This window comes from Lygodium microphyllum, chromosome 29 (assembly GCF_053477565.2).
Source record: "Lygodium microphyllum isolate KBCC chromosome 29, Lygodium_microphyllum_v1.1.10, whole genome shotgun sequence".
Lineage (NCBI taxonomy): Eukaryota > Viridiplantae > Streptophyta > Polypodiopsida > Schizaeales > Lygodiaceae > Lygodium > Lygodium microphyllum.
Window position 1 is genome coordinate 64,493,006 of NC_141163.1, and position 20,682 is coordinate 64,513,687.

Genomic DNA, 20,682 nt, shown 5'->3' on the forward strand with positions numbered 1-20,682 from the left:
CTCATACATGTCCGCATTTGGCTCCAAACTCTCCAACTTCTCAATCATGCAATCCATACCTTCATAGATCTTCCCAATGCATGGATCCATACCATCTGCAAGCCTCAACATGTGCATGATAGGATCAACCATTTGGTTGGTGCAATTCACCTCATCCCAAAAATCTCTATCAAAGACATATACGTTACATAACACAACAGTATCAGTAGCAACCGCAATCCAATTTTCATACTCATCACTAGCAAATAGCTCCCTAATTGCACCTTTGCAATAGTACAATCGACCAAGCATAAGAAATTTATATGCAAATCGTGTTTCCAAGTATTGAAAAAGTTTTTTGTCACTTCTCTTCCGAAACTCAGCATGGAAGTACTGATGATTACATGTAAATGTGACAATATTGTTGTCTTTCGCAACAAGAGATGCAATCCATGGCAAGTCCCCAATATTCTTCAACAAGTTTTTCAAGCAATACGCCCTATATGAATTGAAGGTGATATGTGGATATATTGCCATTAAAATGTTTCATGGTACCATGTTTGTAGGTTCACTATCTGCCACAAACTGCACTACATTTTCTACCCCAACAACCTACACTACCTCACACCACTCGGATGCCAATACATTTGCACTCTTCCCAGTCTCTGAAGCATCATGACTACCAATGAAGTATACATCCCCACGAGAATATGTAACAACACCATGTATGGACCTATGGCATGTATCACTCCATCCATCTGCTATTAATGTCACTCCATTTCTTGCCCATTGATTATGAATATTTGTTGTTGCAATCTCTATGGCTGCTTTCTCCTTTTGAAGCAATGTAGTCCTAATAGTTTCTAATGAAGGGGACCAATATGTGGATCCATACTCTACAATCTTTGTCACTATATTAGAAAATAGAGTGACCTAGCTGATTTGAATGCAATATGGTCATGGTAGTAAAAGCGTGCCACTGCTGCATATGTTTTCTCTTTTTCCTTTGGTTTCCATTACATGTGCAATGAACTCTATATAACACCATAACCTACTGCCACTAATGGCCAACGAGAAGGTTGCGTAGCCACTAATCCTGGTAATCTTTTGCATGAGGCACCATGCCTTGCTAGCCTTGGAGTCCATGTTGTTAGATCCATTGCTATGTTTGGCATCCTCCTAGCATGTGAATTCCCCATACAAGTGGCTAAGTGACCAAGTAACTTCTATCTTTTCTCAACTAATACATTGGTGCAAAAACGCACCTCTTGTTAAACTAAAAATACATTAGTCTGACTTAAACAGTCCCAAAACATGCTTAATTAATGAAGAAAAACCTTATTTTAAAAAGAAATGTGATCCTAGAGAGTTATTTTGTCCCACATTCAAAACCCAATTTGGGTGTCCCAAACTTTCTATAAATAGACATACAACCCACCACTCTTCTTCAATCTCGTTTTTGCAAGTTTCAAGAGCTGTAACTTTGCTGTCCACACCCCCTTTGGGGAGCACATCGCGGCCAAAGCTTCTACCAACCACCTACTACCATTTGGCGCTTGATTCAAGCCTTCCTCGCGTGTTTATAGTTGTCGCCAAGTTCCAAGAGCTATTGCCTATAATTGGATGCTGTCGCCATCAACTGGTTGCTATCGCCATCAGATTGCAGTTGTCGCCAAGTTCCAAGAGCTATTGCCTACAGTTGGGTGTTGTCGCCATCAATTGGCAATTGTCACCATCAACTAGCAACTATCGCCATCATCTTCTCTCTCCTCTAAATGCTACGTTTTGGTTTTCTAGCTACCGCTCTAACATTCTCTCACCACTGTCTACTGTGTTTGCACCTAACAATTGTAGTGCAAATTCTCTCCTCAGGTACCTACGTTTATAGTCTTTCTCTCTCTTGTATTGCCATCTACATCAAACCCAACCCTCTTTGGCTGCGTTTCCTAGTGTTTAACACTTAAAGGTTGCCTTTGCTGCAATTCGAGATCCATTCCGAGTACGACACACTCTACAACTCATAACCTCTCCCTTGCTCCCAAAGATACAAGAGTTCAAGGTTCAATATTCACTACACAATGTGTTTGCTGTATAAGCACTATATATTCTGTAAAAATTACACGATGCAACGAATAGAATTCAAGCAAGAGATAGAGAGAGAGAGAGAGAGAGAGAGAGAGAATACACAATAGATAAGAGAAAAACAAAGAATTTCTTTAACTCCAAACAAGCTGATACAAAGATGGCTCTGTCCACCCATGCACTTTCAATGTGATGCTTAGATAGCGATCAAGACAGAAGATAGGTGAAGCGCTTAAGGCTAGCTGGAATAACTCGGATTGGTGAAAGGATAGATCATGAAAGCTGTGAAGGCATCTACCTTTTATAGCCTGTGAAGGAGATCATGATGGATGACCTTCCATACGCACCTGTGTTTGTTGACCTTCCATGTGCACCTCCACTAATTGGCTAGGGAATATTTCCTACCCCTAGCCACGACCCTCGAACCCAAAATAGAAATCCCTAATAACTTCCTTACCTTGCAACTCGATACAATGTGCCTCGAGTTGTTACCATCTTTAACTACTTTGTCTAACCCAAAGACTGGACCTACAACAGTTACCTTTTGGCCATCCAGTCACATAGACCTCATCTAACATACAAGTCAAGACGCACCGATGTCCAAACTCCGATCACATAGACCTCATCTGATCACATAGACCTCACACATGGCTTCTCCTCATAATGGGGGTCTTATAACTTTCAACACCATGGATCATTGGTGGCACCTTGCGAGGATAGGGCATTGAGCATATCTAACATATTTATTATTCATTTACTTTATTATTCACTGTGTTCACTTTCTTTGAGTTACCTTAACCCTAACCCTAACCCTAATTGTGTTCTGAGTTTTTCAGTTTGAGCTTTGTCGTATGGTATCAAAGCTAGGTACTCTCTAAGAAACCTTGGCCTTTGATCGGAAAGCTCATTCGAGAAAGCGAGAAAAACAAAAGGATCAAATGAATTCAAACACATTCTCAACACCACTCCAATCTCCACAGCCAAATATAGACAGAAAGGATCAAGAGTGGACCGTCTTTTTAATAGTGGATGATTTCTCTAGATACATATGGGTGTACTTCCTCAAGTACAAGTCCGATGCCTTCACTTATTTCAAAGCTTGGGTACTACTAGTTCATAACCAAACTAGTTGTCGTGTGGATACTATGAGGAGTAATTCTAGTTGCGAGTTTACCTCCCACAAGTTTTCTAAGTTTCTACAAGAGTAGGGCAATGCACCCCAGCTTACCTCTACCAACTCTCCTACACAGAATGGAGTCATAGAGCGTAGAAACCAAACTGTCCTGAATATGGCACACTCTATGTTGTCCCTATGTTGTTCGTAACAGACCTCCTTGAGCGCCTTTGGATCGAGGCTGTTAACACACTTTTGTGCACATCCTCAACTGAGGCCCAACTGCAACGGTCCCTAAAAAGACTCCATACGAGGCATTTTTTGACTCTCGGCCTGTTATTTCTCACTTCAAACTTTTCGATAGTTGTACTTATATGCACACTCCTAATGACAAGATAGGAAAGCTCACACCTCGAGCTAATCTCTTGATTTTTGTGGCCTATTCTTTTGAAGCGAAAGGCTACCATTTGTTCAATCCTCAGACGAACAAGGTGATCGTTAGGAGGCATGTCGTCTTTGATGAGACAAACACAATGCAATCCTTTGCAATAGACTCTTAGTCCTCACCTTTGCTCACATTATTTGAGATCATGCTTATTGAGCCGGGTCTACTACCCACTCCTAAGCTTCTTGCAGATACTTCAACTTTCAAGTCTCCTCTGCAAGACTCGTTACCTCACTAGTACCAACAAACCATGCGGGATTCGGTGATCCTTCCACCAAATCTCACTCCAGGGGGCGCCCTAGGCCTACTAGGCTCGCCTCTCATGCTTCATATGCATCGCTATTTATAGTTGATTACATTGCGTCAGACAGTTGACACAAGAGGCTCTCTAGGGTCCTTTATGGTGTCAGGCCATGGAGAAGAAACTAGATAGTATGGATCAAAGGGGACTTGGACATTGCTGGATCATCCTCATCACAAGCCGGTTATCAAGACGAAGTGGATTTTTAGGACCAAGCTAAAGGCCGATGGTACTTAAGACAAATACAAGGCTCGCCTTGTAGCGCAAGGTTTCAAGCAAAAGCATGGCATTGACTATGAAGAAACCTTCGCACCTACCACTCAATTGATATCCTTTCATCTATTGGTTGCGCTCGCCACTCACCACGGTTGGCCAATCTATCAGATGGAGATCAAAAGTCCCTTTTTGAATGGTTATTTGGAGGAGAAAGTCTATGTGGAACGGTCTCCCGGCTTTTCTTCCGCTCACCGGACTAACAAGATATTTCACTTGTGGAAAGCTCTTTATAGGTTGAAGCAAGCACCAAGATCTTAGTACCACAAGATAGACGAGTTCTTACGGATTCATGGATACCATTCTACCCCCTATCCCAATCTGTACGTGCACACAACTAGAACGGGGATTAGCTATATCCTACTATATGTTGATAATATTAGCTTTTCCAGATGGGATCATCGCCTCGGGTCCATCAAGTATTCAATCGTATTGAAACGTTTCCATAAATAGAGGAAACTAAAACCTGAAATAGTGGGCCAAAAATGCTTGGAAGATGCTAGAACAAAGAGTATCTAAAGAATGAGGTAATATAGGATAGACTAATTTGGGAAGGGGATCAACTATATCCTGCTATATGTTGATAATATATCACTCACTCGCTCAAATTTTGTAGCTCTAGCAAAAATTAAGGCATAGCTTTGCGCTACCTTCAAGATGACAAACTTAGGATTGTTGTCTTATTTCTTGTGATTGTTAGATCTGAGGAAAGTATCTTTCTATCACAACAAAAGTATGCCCTACAACTAATGGAATCCTATTGTACTTATCAGAGACGCCCAATGGCCACGTCTCTAGATCCTACTATCTATCTGCACAAGGATACCTCGGGTCATCCTTTTGATGCTCATACCTATCATTCTATTGTAGGAAAATTACTCTAGTTAATTCATACTAGGCCAAATCTTGCATTCTTAGTTAGTTTGCTTAGTCAATATTTTAATGCATCTAGAATGTCTCATTGTACTGCTTGTTTTCATGTGTTAAGATATTTAAGGTGTACCTATAATTTTGGAGTAACTTATAGTCATGGTTTATACTTGCAAGGGTACACTGATTCTAACTGGGTGGAAAATCCTAACACGCGGCATTCTTATGGAGGGACTACATTTACACCTTCGACACAGCACCCATCTCTTGGGCCAACCACAAGTAGGAGACATTGGCAACTTCCACTGCTTAGGAAAAGTATTCGGCCCTTTTCAATGACACTACGGAGACCGTCTATCTAAGAAACTTATTGGCTGCATCACAGTTCCTTGTGAGTCACTTACAATTGTCTATTGCGACAACCCAAGTATCATTGCCCAAGGGAGCAATCCTATCATCTCCCCTCATATACGACACATGACAATTCACTACCACTTCACTTAAGAGTAAGTTGAGCTAGGCACCATTCACCTAGAATTTCTATTGTCCACCAACAACAATTTTATAGATATTTTGACCAAGGCGGTCAACCGGTCAATTCTCTAGTATCTTCTACTACGGATCGGCTTAGGTACACCCTCCTCTACTTTTTCAAATTGATGGGGAGAGACTGCTTCCCTCTTACTTCTACTTCCAATTTGAGAGGCGACAGCTTCCTTCCCTTGATAGTGACACTGATGATGTTTACAATTTTTTACTTTCAAGCATTTATTTATTGTGTATTGTATATTATGAACATTTGTAACTTCATCCGCACTATTAGAATGACATGATTATAAAAGGGCGTTTGAACAAATAAACAATTCCCCTATGAGGACACTGTCCAAGTGGCACCATTGCATCGCATTCTGCATGAGTATGAATATTTGCATCCTCCTTTGCATTACCCCATGCATTAGCATTCTCTTCATGTAAACATGCATATATGCGCATTTATCCCTTTTCGGTCACCTTGGAGTGGTTAACTCTAAGTCCACCATAATAGTGACATTGCACATGGCAATTTTCGAATGCAATCTTTCCCTATGCTAGCATGTTGGCTTTGCTTGTCTTGTTTGCTTATCCATCTTACCTTTCTCTCCACATATTCTCCATACGATTGACACACACATTCTCTCTCTTTTTTTTCGTAAAACACATTCTCTCTCTCTCTCTCTCTCTCTCTCTCTCTCTCTCTCTCTCTCTCTTATAGAGGAGTCCCTGGGCACTTATCCTAGCAATGTGTGGAATTGTTTTGCTTGTTGTATGAAGGTAGTGAGATTATCCATCCTTATTTTTTTCATACTTCGAGACACAGTGACTCAATGGGACAAAATTTGATTCAAAACCATCACTTAATGCTAAATATTTTTTAATATATCACACTAAAAGCCCTTTTTTTTTTAAAAAAAACACACACACACACATCAAAATGTCCATTGTTAATTCCATCTGTCTTTGCAGGACTTAGTAGGTCCATGGGCAATTCACAAGCACCCTTGGTCTAATGCCCCAACCTCTCTGGTGTGATCATTTAGGCTTCCTTAGTAAGATAACCATCATCTCTATAGTCTTGATAGATCACTGGGCAACCGACATGCACCCTTTGCCCAATGCCCTGGCTTTTTTGGGGTGAAACACCTTGGGGTAAAAGAAAATATATATCAAGGGCTTATATCTCATGGCTCAATTTTAGGCTTGAGAGGAGGTAGTGAGCTAAAAATGCATTAGCCTGTCTTAAACAACCCAAAATATGCTTGATTAATAAAGAAAACCCCTTATTTTAAATAAAAACCCGATCCTAGAGAGTTACTATGTCCCACATGCAAAACTTTAATTTTTATGCCCCAAACTTTCTATAAATAGGCATGCAACCCACCACTCTCCCTCAATCTCGCTTTTGTTGGTTTCAGGAGGAGCCATAACTCTACTGCCCACACCCAGTTCGCAGAGGACATCGCGATCAGAGATTCCACCATCCACCTGACATCGCGATCAGAGCATCCACCATCCACCTGCTACCATCTGGCACCTAATTCTAGCCTTCCTCACATGTTTGCACTTAATCGCCAGGTTCCAAGAGCCATCACCTACAGTTAAGCATTGTCACCATCAACTAGTTGCTATCGCCATCAGCTAGTAGCTGTCACCATCAGCTGACAACTATCGTTGTTGGGTTTTAAGTCCCTTTGTCTCCGTGTAAATAGACTAACGGGTGTTAACACACCCTTAATGTACCCTAACATATAAATATATTCTTTTTATTCTTTGTGTACCGTCACATCAGTACACCTATCTCTGAGTTCACTCTCTCTAACTCTCAGCTCAGCTTTGATCTTTAGCTAATGCCTTGACCTTGCACGCCATTGCGCACTCTCACCCCTTCGAACTGGTATGAAAGCGCGACGGTCCAAGCTCACAGACGAGACAGGTGCAAGCAGGTGTAGGTGATAGCTACAACTACAGGAGAGAGCAAGCAGTCGCAAGAGGGAAAACAATCGCGGGCGACATCGACATTCGGGGAGGACCACGGCAGGTCCAGCGTGGTCCGAAGGCAACAACAACGGGCGTGACGACTAGCGTGACAGTTGAAAGCCAGTGGACGTTGCATCTAGTCGCGACACGCCAGCAACCAGACGCAGCACGACTAGCATGACGACAAAGAGGCAGTCAACTTCTCCTCCATTAGCGACACACCAGCGACCCTAGGCGCAACGCGACTAGCACGGGCAGCAATTTGGCAGGAGCCACGTCGTCTGACAAGTCACGAACCTGAATGGCGGTTCAACAAACCATATTCCTTTTTTTATCAGAAATATTTGAGATTATTTTTACCTCCTCTCTTCCCGATGTTCGCACGCGCAAGCATAGTGCACAAATTTGTGCAGATTTAGACCCAAAAATTTGGGGCTTTTCTAGGTTGAGTGCTGCTCATGTAAGATTGAGACATCTGCGTCAAAAATTACAGACATTGTGCGCGTTTGAATTGGGGATTTCACCAAATTTACTAAAATTTTGCCCATCCAAGTGAAATTTCTCAACATTGGACCCATAAAATCTGGGGTTTGCTGTATTGGTGATATTTTATTCAGCTGAGTCAGATTGGCTGACATCAGTGTACAATTGGACCCGAGAAATTTGGAGCTTTTGCAAAATTTTGTGAAATTTTGCTAATTTTGCTCGTTTTATGCTTTTGGGAACATGTATTAATGCAATCGGGGCGGTAGATTGGTCAGTGAAATTTTGGGGCTTTTGCTGAAATCTGTGGATTTTGGCAAAGTTAATGCGTGAAATGCACTTTGGGAATATTTCTTAAGCAATCTTGTTGCCATAAGCACAGTGATTTAAGCATTTTTATCTCCCGCTTGTGCAATTTTGGAGAAATTGCAAAGAATTCTTAGTATTTTTGGGGTATCACAAGTTGATACGAGTACACATGTATGCAATACAAATGTTGGGCAACTCCCATTGAGTTGATGTATTGCTGATTATTCATGTTGCAGCAATCTTAGTGATCATTTGCAGATCTGGGATTGGTGCAGATGTATTTTTGGTGATATTGCTGAAGTGGGAGTTACCAGGCAGTGATGTATGCATTGATTGTATGCTAAAATTGCAGTCATACTGCTGAAAGTCATTCGTTCTACTGTTGACATGTACATGGACTGAATCTTGCTATTATTTGCTAAAAAATTGGGCTGAAATAAACTGAATATTCAGCTCATTTTTGCTGTCATAAATTGCAGCATTGAATTTCTGGTTTATTGCTAAAAAACAGCTGCAAATGCTTCTAGCAGCAATGACACTAAATCCCTCTTTGAAATCAAGAGGTTTGATGGCACTAGCTTTGACTTGTGGCTAGCTACGTTGCTGCAAAGCTCATGCGACCTCGATCAATTTAGCTAATCAATTCAGCCACCACTCCATTGATCCTCTTCCACTTTAGCAACCCCCCTCTCTTCCGTAGTAGCTAGGACATGCCATTTCATTCCTTATCATGGCTAGATTTTGTATCATTTGTACAAGAGCAAATCGTGGATTCCGAGTTAGCAATGGCCTATTGTCCCATGGACAATAATGTAGTGGACCTCTTTACAGAGCCTTTATCTCTGGCTTCTATACTTCATCAAATGAGGTCTTTGGGTCTTCAAACACTCCCACAATCTTAGAAGGGGTGTTAGCCTGGATTTCTTCAATCTGTCATTTCCAAGTTGTAAGCTACATCAAAGTATGGCAAAGACAGAGGACCTCTTAATTGTTTCAGCCCATTCTTTTTCAATGAGTGTAGGACGTGTTCACACTAGCACCAACTCGCTCACATTTCTTTTCAATGGCTGGGCAGCTTGCATTGATGTGTGCGCCAACATTTTTCACAACAAGAGCAGCTGGTCGGCCAAAGTTATGTTGGTTGACTGCACCAATTTTGGGCCACCAACACAAGTCAGTCAGTTTTGGGTTGATGTGTGTATTTATAGCCATCCTCCACACTTGGCAAATTATTCTTCTTTGTCTATAGGTTTAGCACACTCCAACTTCAGCATCCTTGCACCTACGGTACTGCCATAGTTATCAAGCTGATCCAATGCCCTCACAAACACCTTAGGCTACGTCCAAGGACTGATCAGTCCACCACTGTATTCAGCATTTCTTTCAAATTCGGTGCAAATTTAATACTTCGTTCTTCTCTTCTCTTCCTGTCTCTCTCTTCCCTTTCCTCTCTATGTTCGCGATTCTCTTTTGTTGCGCACTCTCGGAAGAGAGAGAGACAGAGAGAGAGAGAGAGAGAGAGAGAGAGAGAGAGAATGTGTGTGTGTGTGTGTGTGTGTGTGTGTGTGTGTGTGATAGAGAGAACACAAAATGAAGAATGCCAAACAATGAATAAGTTGGGGCAAAAAGGTACTATCACAAGAACATGAAATTTTAATACTATGCTTGGCATTTTTGCTGACATTAATGAAACGTGCACATGCAAGGTGCATATATGATGCATAAGTCCATTATGTCACAATGACAAGTCAAGACCCCAAGACGTTAGTGAGTGTCGAAGGCAAAAGTTGTAATAAGTTATCCTAGTCAAGTACTAGGTGGTGCTTGGTGTCAGTTTGGGCCAAGGGTATTAAATCAACCATTAAATGGCAATGGTGACCTTAGCAACTAGCCACTAGTTAATTAATTAATGCCATTTGCTAATTAATACTCAAGATCACTTGCGAGTCAAAATGGCCTAGCCAACTTAATTCTGAATGGGCACATTAATTTTCTAGGGAAGGACAAGGGCTGAAATTAATTTTCAGGGTTATTGATTCTAAAAAATTAATTAAATGGTTGAAATTTTTAATTAGAAGGCTACCACTTGGCAAAACCTTGCCATGCAAGATGGGAAAAGGCTATTGGAAACAGGTGGAGCCTCATTCCACCATTATAGAGGCTAAGGAGAGGAACCTATTGTAGATGCCTGTTTTGGAGGTTGTTCCAGCCATTGGAGAGTGCACTAGAGACCAGCAACAACTGATCAAGGACTCCCAAGGGTTGGAGACAATAGTAATGATCATCCAAGGTATGGTAACCACATGTTGAGCACCTGTGTGGGTTTGGCTGCAGTCAATCAATCATTTATAGCAAGGCAGCAGTGAATTCCAGCCATGTTTGGCAACAGAAACCTGAATTCTCTATCTCCTTTGCATTCTCTCTCATCCTCCAGCCATTTCCCAAAGTTCCACAGCAAGTCTCAATCATTACAACCATTAGAGGTGCCAAATTCAAGAGTTTGCTGCCATAAACCCTAAAATACAGCAGAAATTAGGGTTTAAAAACCACCTCAAGTCCCGTGCAAGGAAATTGAAGACTTAGTACTTGGAATCAGTAATTGGAATTCAAGGAAATGCCACAAAGACTTCAAGAGGCCAGCCACCCCAATTGAATTTGGGGCTAGATTTGACTAGTGAAGGGTCAATTGGAGCCTAAAAGGCAATTCCTTGTTAGATCAAGGGGCAAATTGATAAAAATTCTTGCTGGTCATTTGTGACAGCAAAGGGAATTGGATTTCAAAAGAAATTGGAGCAATCTCAGTGTACTCCAATTGCAATATAAGTTTTAAAAACTCCACGAGGGGTGCCAATTTTTGTGTCAATCAAGAGTCTACTGTCTAAGATTAATGCGGTAATGTATTTATTTCAGATTTGTGAATTTATTTGCTTGCTGTAATTCAGTTAGATCAGATCATCTAACATCCCATCCAGGGAAGGAAGGCTGGTTTCAGGTACAAAGGGTCATCAGTGTATGCACTCAGCCAGAAGAACCTCAAACTCTCACGTACAATAGAGACCACTATGACCATGGTGGACAATGCCTATAAAAACGTGGAGAGAAAATGCTGCCAGTCGGCCAACTGAGTGCAGTAGGAGTGAACTGCCAATGTGGCAGTCCGCCTGACCTGGCTGACTGGTCCAGGCCTGCCCGATGCACCTACCCATGCTGCCCAAGACTGCCCAAACTACTGCCCATCCATTGGGTGACTCTCCGCTGCCCTGACTGCCCACAAGCCTGCCACCTTTCCAAGAGGTGACCTCTAACGCTTCTCTGGTCTGAGGATGATCTCTGATGCTAACATTTGAACTTGAAGAAACGAAAGGCTTTTGGTTTTTTTCATTAAAAATTGAAACACTTCAGGTTCCTGGTTGCTGAATACACTGCTGCACCAATTGGATTTCGATAAGGTGCAAACCCTGGATTGTATGGTCCTTCTATGCCTCTCACCCAAACCAAAAAGCCACTAAACACCTCTTGTTCTGATCCTCTACTAATAAACATCTAGATACAAGTTGACGTGGTAAGTGGAGTTCACTATTGCATGCACATGCCCCCCCCCCCCCCCCCCGGGTGAAGAAAACTACTAGGGTTTGTACCGAGGAAACACAGTGTACAACCACAACAGAAACACAAAGAGACAAACACAGACATAGAAAGCAAAACTTAAACCCAAAACACAAAACTCAAAACTCAAACACAAACAAAAGAAGGGAGAGAAGAACACAACTCTACAGTGAATGAATACTGTAAATGAATGTAAGAGTGTACAGATACTCAAGGGCAGAGCAAAGTGTCGGAGAGTGACGTCCACCGGAGACAGATCCCAAGTCTGTAATCACCAGTCAGAGTGCGGAGTGAGGAATCTGCAAAACGTTGGTGTCAGGAGGACCTCGAGCACCAACAAATGCAAGCTAGACAAGTGTGGAAGAGGGCTGGCAGTTGTCGCCCAATGAGGAGGAGCTGTCACCTAGAGAGAAGACACCAAACACAAGCTATAGATGCAGTCACCAGCTGCTGCCAAGTGATGAAGAGGTCCAAACGCAACAGCAGAAGGTCGCCTGATGAGGGAGATGGGCTGCCAGCCATCACCTACACACTAGAGGTGCAAACGCAACAGAGGGAAGGTGTGGCAGCAATTGTTGGGATTGGACAACCACGTGTGTGTGGATTGATGGCTGAAATTTGCACTCAAGGGTGAGAAATCTACCTGCGTCTAAGTGGTCATGTGAGATGTGAATCTAGGGGTAGTGAGGGGAATGCCCATCACAATTGGCCCAGGTGCTATGGGTGTGCTCATTTGCCGAAAGGTGAGAGGCACCATGTTAAAGGGTGGCATTCCCCCTAACAAAGTACCATGGTGCAAAGAGGTAAAGAATGGGGTAGAGAATGAGAAAGTGCTAGGAGCGGAGAATCGAGATGAAAGATCCAACCCCGTGTGTATGTGAAGCGAATGTGGAGTGTAAGCCAAGGTTTTAGAAAGATGATGAGAGGTGATTAAGGTGTGATGTAGAAGAGGGTGGGATGGGAGGAAATTGAGAAGTGTGTGTTACATGCTCAAATGAAATAGAAGCTATAGATGTACCTGAATTACATCTACTTCGAGAGCCCCCTCTATTGAAGTTCACATACGCAAAGCCATCCAAATCCTATACCTCAAAAGAAAAAACAGGCAAGGGTTTTGATTCATATAACTCAAAAGTATTGTACAAACCTGACACTGGACCTAGCCGAGATGATGAAGACAAATTGCTAGATGAGCCGAATGCCATATATCCTCCATGATCACAGAGAGGTAGACCTTACCAACCCGTTCGAATGTGGTAGTAAAACTAGTAGGAGGGATGTAAACATCACCGTACTTGTTGCGATAGGACTCCTCAAAGTCCTCTATCATGTGGGTGAAATCTGGAATAGGAGTAGAAAAAGAAGGTAATGATGAAGGTGGAGTGTCATCCTCCTCACTGAATCCATAATGCTGTCTCAGGGCCTCCAATGATGGAGAAGCCTAATAGGACATCACAGGAACTAGAGAAGAAGATATCCGTGACATTGTGATTTGGTTACAAGTCGTATTGTGTGCCTCGTGCAAAACCAAGCTCTCCACAATATCCACAGGATACTCTTTACAAGAGCACCGGCTCTAATACCATGTGAAGAAAACTGCTAGGGTTGGTACTGAGGAAACACGAAGTGTACGATCACAACAAAAACACAAAGAAATAGACATAGACATAGAAAGCAAAACTCAAAACTTAAACGCAAACTCAAAAGTCAAACACAAACGGAAGAAGGGAGAGAATAACACAACTCTGAGGTAAATGAATACTGTAAATGAATGTAAGAGTGTACAGATACTCAAGGGCAGAGCAAAGTGTCGGAGAGTGACATCCACCAAGAGACGAATCCCAAGTCTGTGGGTAACCACCGGTCAAAGTGTGGAGTGAGGAATCTACGAAATGTTGGTGTCAGGAGGACCTCAAGCACCAACAAATGCAAGCTGGACAAGTGTGGAAGACGACTAGCAACTATCGCCTAATGAGGAGGAGTTGTCACCTGATGGGAGGAAGCTATTGCCTAGAGAGAAGGCACCAAACCCAAGCTGTAGATACAGTCACTAGTTGCTGCCATGTGATAAAGAGGTCCAAACGCAGCAGCAAGTCACTTGAAGAGGGAAATGGACTGCCAGCTATTGCCTACACACTAGAGGTGCAGACGCAGCACAGAGTGGCAGCAGTCGCTAGGACTGGACAACCACATGTGTGGACTGATGGCTGAAATCTGCACTCAAGGTTGAGAAACTTGCACAGACGGGATGAAACCGAATGGGAGCAGCCTGTCTATTTATAGATATTGAAGGGTGCCCCAAAGAATTAGGGTTTTTGGGGGACCACTAAAACTCTCTTGGACCACTACCCTATTTAAGGTTTTTCATTAATTAAGTGTGTTCTGGGGCTGTTTAAGAATGCTAATCAGCTGAAAAGCGTGTTTTAGCTCAACATCTCCCCCCCCCCTCGAGACCCACTGGCTCACCCCCAAAACGATAGATACATGGTCCACTAGTTTTAAATGGTGGCCTTACAAAAACCAGGAAAATAGACAAGACTGACTTTACTGAACCCTAGTCTCCGTAGTAACTTCTAACAGATTTAGGATCCCATTTAATCAACATCCTGCTCAATTCTTAGCTCTCTCCCCCATACTTTAACTATGGCTTTTTCCAGGCTAAAGTGGCCTAAGTCTCCAAATTAATTGCATGGTTACCTATCAGCAATGAATGGCACCCAGCTTTAAAAAAAGGGAGAGTAGTCTTTTCTGGACCAAGAGCATGAAATCATCCACAGAGAACACTCAAAAGCCATCAGTAGACGAAGTGCAGATCACAAGCACAAGTAATAAGCTCCGCATTTGAACCTCACTGCTCAGAAAACTTGCCTAGCTTTGGTGCGCCCCCCAAAGGAGGTCATACTTTGCCTAAAAGTGCATTCACATTACCTTCCCATGCTTAAGTGCCAAATTTCCTAAGCCTTACTTCTCTTAAAATCAAAATTCAGCACAGTTCCTGAACAAATAATCGTGAACTGCTATGATGATGCTGCCATAGCAGAGGAGTGGCCAAAAACACACCAGGCTGCAGGAGTGTGAATTTGCCTATCAGGACATGCCTCAACAGGCCTATTCGACCATCTCTGTTGACTCAAGATGCATCAGGGAAGAAAAGTTATGAAAGAACCGCACATAGCAAAGTAACTCATTCTCCTTTTAGATACAAAGGTTCGTGCATGACCAGCTTGCATTGCCACATTATACAATGAGCAGTGAGCAGGAAAATGATAGCATGCAACATTTAGAGATCATTTACTGAAGTTAGTTAAAAACTGAAGTGATGGCATCCTGGCAGAGTATCATCTTAGTTTTGAAAATTGGCAATGACACAGATCTCACACGTGTTTCACAAAATCAAGTATCTCAAGCATGCACATCGTTATCATGAGATAAAAGGCGTCATCAAGTAGCAAAAAAAAGATCAAATTTAGCACATAAAAGAACACAAAGAAAAGAGAAGATTTGATTGATTGGGCACAAAATGACTCTGAAAATTGAATAGTCAAATATTATAAAATTTAGCAGCCAGCAAACACAAGAAAAAATGGAAGGTAACTTGACTTACTGTCTGAAACGAACATTCACATCTAGACCCGTTGCTAAGCGATGAAGCAAGGAGATAGCATCTGCTATGTTTTGCTGCTGATTGCATACATATTCCTCATCTTTGTTCTGCACTATCAAATCATCCAAAATTCATGCTAACTTGCATTTCAAAAGAAATCCTAACACAATAAGAGTCCAATCATTCAGCTCATTAAGATTCATTGCAGGCATTGCAGAGATTACTTGCCTCTGTGTTACTGTTGGAATCAAGAAGCCTTTCTGCAACCAGAGAAAGTAGCCTTGATGAGGCTATTTCGGTTATATCTGAACTCAGGGTAGCATTATTCTGAAGGAGCAACACATTGCCTGTATCAACGTCTCAGAATCAGTAAATTTCTTACTTATGAAGTATGAAAAGTACAATTCATGCAACTAGAGGATGTCAGAGTGACCTCTCTCTCTCTCTCTCTCTCTCTCTCTCTCTCTCTCTCTCTCTCTCGTAATCAATTGGTAAGCCGCTTATTTTATTAACCCTCTGACACCGGTTCAAATCTCCCTTTTTTTACACTTATACTAAATGACTGTGCAGAATGTAGGAGCTGAACCCAAGACCTTCTGGTCACCACCCTAAACCCTAAACCAACTGAGCTCCATCCTCTCTCTCTCTCTCTCTCTCTCTCTCTCTCTCTCTCTCTCTCTCTCTCTCTCTCTCTCTCTCTCTCTCTCTCTCTCTCTCTCTGTGTACATGTGCAGGTGCACACATGCACTTTGTGTGTATTCATATGCACCTGCACACATCAGAATATTAGACAGCACTCTGAAGTGAGAAGAGACTCACAGATGGCAAGAAGAGGGCATGGACCATTGTCATTTTGTAAAATAATTGGCACAGTCCGGCCAAAAAATTGCACAACCTTTATTTTGTATACAGGTTCAGCAGCCTTTTTCTCAGTGTCCTGGGACTCCATCAGTACCTGTTGCACAAGACTCGCCAAATTGATGCATGCAGACCTTCCAAAACAATAATAGATGCAACAAAATTTACAGCAGAGTGTACTACAAGACAATGCGATCTTCACACACACAATCAATGTATGTTCATAAATTTGACTTACACAGAAATTAGATGACATCATTCAAGTTCCAATGACACACTTTCGTCGTTTAAGAAATGCAACTAATGGTTAGCCAGAATCCAATTCAATACAGTTATTCTTATCTTGAGAGTAGGCATCACAAAAAGGCTAAAGGATAAGAATGTCATTAGTTGATGCAGAGCAGCATAGTGGAATCCAACATATAATTGGACATTTTATGCCTAGCGACTGGTCAATTCTGAGAAGCAATGCATCCAAGCAACTTGAGAGAAATATATCATCATTCAGGTCATTATGCTGTGACAAATGTAGTTAGAAACAAGGATAAGAATGTAGCTATATTGATGCACTGTTATTCTGTTGCTGCAGCACTTTGAAATTCAACTATATATCTGATTATAATGAACGTGGAATGTTGATGATATTGATGAGTACACTCCAAGGAACCAGTAAAAGTTTGTGATCATTTAGGTCATTGCATGGGGTCTGACGCTACAAAGAAGGATAAGAAATGTAGTTAAATTGATGCATGGTTGAACTGTTGCTGCACTGTATTGCACCCAGGATACATTATGTCATGTAAAGTCATTGAATTGTACAAAGTTACAAATCGGATCAAATCCAGCTAAATCGGTGCAACATTGAGCATTGCTGCATCATATGCAAATCCAAGAAACATTTGTTATGTCACACCAAGAATGTACATGACGATGATGTGACTTAGCAACCACAGCAAAAAGATGTGATGACTTTGATAACTGATCTGGGTCCAAGAAAAATTTTCCATTTCAATGAGATGCTCTGTAATTTTTCAAACGGGATGTTGTAGTTTTTTGTTGAATTGTAGGAAATCCATCGTTTTCATTAAAACAACTTACACAGGATTCGGACAATTCTATAGAGAGCCAATGGTTGTTAATCACATTTTGAGATGTGCAGCCGGGTAAGTTGAAGAGTCAGACAATTTTAAGCTTAGCCCATGGATTCACACAATCTTTTAGCAATATGGTGCTAATGTATGTAGACAATTTTGGGCAATGGTGAGTTGATGTAGCAACAAAAACGTGTATGCAGACAATTGAAGCTACGGTGGTGTTAATGAAAAATTTAAGCAATGATTCCAAATGCTTGGATACAGAAAACTTTGACCAACCGTATGCCTATGTAGCAACTCAACATGGAAAGAGACGATTCTAAGCCATGTGATGATAGAATCAGACGAATGGGGCATGAATGTAGCAACTCGGTAATGGAGATATACAATTTCAAGCTCTGGTGCCATACGGATTCAAAAAATGTCTATCAATGCCACGAATGGGTATGGACAATTGTAAACAGTGGTATGTTGCCTGTACACTTTAATGGTGCAGTGCCATGTGGACGCATACAATCTTAAGCAATGGTGCTGATTCATATACATAATTGTGAGCAATGGTCGATGGTGTCAATGGATACAGACAATTTCAAGTTGTGGTGCTAATGCAATGGCTTTGATGGATGCAGACGATTGTAATTTATGTTACGCTAAGCAATGGTGAAGATTCGTACAGACACTTGTAAGCAAAGATGGACGTGAATGGATACAGACAATTCAAGCTATGGTCCTAGCGCAACGGCTTTGATGGGCGCAGACGATTGTAATCCATGTTGCGTTAATGTAAATTTTAACATTGGAAGTGTAATTTTCAGAGAGGTGAGCTCAGCCCAAAAAAAAAAAAAAGGGCAGGTGGGATTTGGGGACGCACCTGGATACTGCTCTGATCGGGGCAGAGCTGCTCGATATATTGGGCGATCGAATGGTGCGACTGGGATGCAGCCGGCGGTGCGATCAAAGCTGCCCACGCAAGGAAAAACAGGAAAGGGGGAGGCCGGGGAAAAACCCACGACGGGGAACTAACAGGGGAAAAGGAGAGAAGGACAGCAGCAGCAGAGTTTTATGCATAGAAAATACGAACAACAGCTGAAGGTGCAGTGTGGGAGGAAAAAACGCACCCGCCCAAAATCAAAACACAAGGAAAATGGCGTGTTGTTTCATCTCCCGTGTCTTCTCTCTCTCTCGCTCTTTCTCTGTGTAGTCCCCACGTATAGTAGAAAATTTGTATCGGCTTTCTAAGAGCCCATTTCCCATGGGTATGTGTTTATTTTAATAAATCGCGGATGATAATCATGGCCACCCCATAGACCCATTGGAATTTGGCAAGTGCATTATAGTTAACATTTGCAACATCAACCAACAAAGGTGGATGCTCATCATGGGTCACCCCCATAGACCCATTGGAATTTGGCAAGTGTATTATAGTCCCATAAACCCATTGGAATTTGGAATAAGCTATGCTCCTTTTCCACCTTCTAGAAACCTTCCATCAATTGCTTCCCACTCATGTGGCCCCCACATAAAAGTGGATTAGACCTTGAAAACCAACTTTCAAATTCCCTCCTACAATGGCAATTTCGCATCTATTTGTGTGTTGTCGTACACACAAGAAGGATTGCCATTTCTCCAACTCCAACAACAATATGAGATATTACAAGGGAGTTGTGATGTATTTCCCTTCATACAATGAGAATTGGAATCACAAGCAAAATTGAGACACCTACAATCACACATTTCAACAAGCTATATGTGTGGCACATCCCTCGCAGAAAGGCATGATGTCAACATTAATACATGTGAAAATAGTGGGGAATACCAATAGTAGGCACAATTGGAGACACCTATAGTTCATGTCCCCTAGTGCAACAAATGACACTTGGTAGCTCCCTTGGCATTCCCACAATGGAAATTAACTAGAACTTATTACAATAGCCTTCATCGGTTTTTATCATGCTCAAAGAATCATTGATTGATGATTGGTAGGGAGTGGACATGTTGTGACCTACAAAACATCGCAAATTGAGGACCATTGGTTGCTCCCAATTGGAAGGGTGCCATGTGTAATGTTGAGAGTTCAAAACAAAGTATTAGCCTCTTGTAAATAGTGATGATGGTGTATGTCACAAGCAAAGAAGCTTAAGAACAATGCTCATTGCATAAATGAACCTTTGACTAGTATGGAATGGTCATCACAAAGAAACTATTGAAAATTTGGAAGCAATGGGCCATTCTTTATTTAGAGGGTGCCACATGTTATTAATACTAAGAGTCCAAAGCCCAATGTTACTCTCCTACTGGAGGGAAATCGCATGTCTCTTGAGTCAATAACCTCTAGAAATTATGCCGCTTATATGTACAAACACATTTGACTAATAGGGCATATTTGTATCTAACCTTAGTAAGCAAGAGCAACAATCCATTTCCTACTAGAAGGGCACTATGTGTGGTTGTGAAACACATTTAAGTCCTTGCTTATGTCAATCCACATCACTCATAGGGCTAAGCATATCCCTTAGAAACCTTTGATTAATCTATGGACTAGTGAATGGCCATTGCCTAAGGCTTTTCTCTCATCGACTAGGAGCAACTAGCCATTCTCACCATTAATGGTCATTAAGAGAAGTCACTACACGTGTTAATGGAATACCTTCTTTGAATCTTTGGTTAACATGTCAACATTTGTCATTATGTGTCCATTAACCACTTTAAAGTTGGAACATGACCTAACATAATGTCTATATGACACATAAGCAAGCATGGATACACAACTTTTAGAATCGTATCTTCTATCTAACCATGCTAAAACCAATAAGGAGTAGAGAATAGGCTAGTTAGCGACCATGATTATATATTGCTACTAAAGAAGGGACACAAAGAGCATCAATCACCTATTGGCACAATAAAGGGTTGAATATGTTAAGCTCAAAATTTTCATATTTCGAGGCATGTGAGAATGTAGAGCTTCACCTGTCCCTAGTCTCCAAACCTCACCACTCCATCAACTCACAATAAGTAACAATATTTGCATTTTGTAAAAAACTTATTTAGATGTCTCTTCTTTGGAAAGTTAATTCCACAAACTTAACCTTAAACAAACAACCTCTTTTAAAGAAACCCCATGAGACAACCTCTTTTAGAGATATGGCATTT

The 20,682-nt window shown here is 41.6% G+C and overlaps 1 protein-coding gene across 1 annotated transcript in view; it reads right to left on the minus strand.

The window, feature by feature from the left end:
* Positions 1-18,741, minus strand: part of LOC148010720 (FAM63A-like protein (DUF544)) — a 50,410-nt gene extending 31,669 nt beyond the window's left edge. The window contains exons 1-4 of the mRNA XM_087671951.1: positions 18,404-18,741; positions 16,400-16,535; positions 15,809-15,927; positions 15,581-15,687 (exon numbers count right to left, since the gene is read on the minus strand). Of these exons, the coding sequence (XP_087528077.1) occupies positions 15,581-15,687; positions 15,809-15,927; positions 16,400-16,529 (356 nt within the window). The 5' untranslated portion in view covers positions 16,530-16,535; positions 18,404-18,741. The remainder of the gene's footprint in view (positions 1-15,580; positions 15,688-15,808; positions 15,928-16,399; positions 16,536-18,403) is intronic.
* Positions 18,742-20,682: the final 1,941 nt, after the last annotated feature.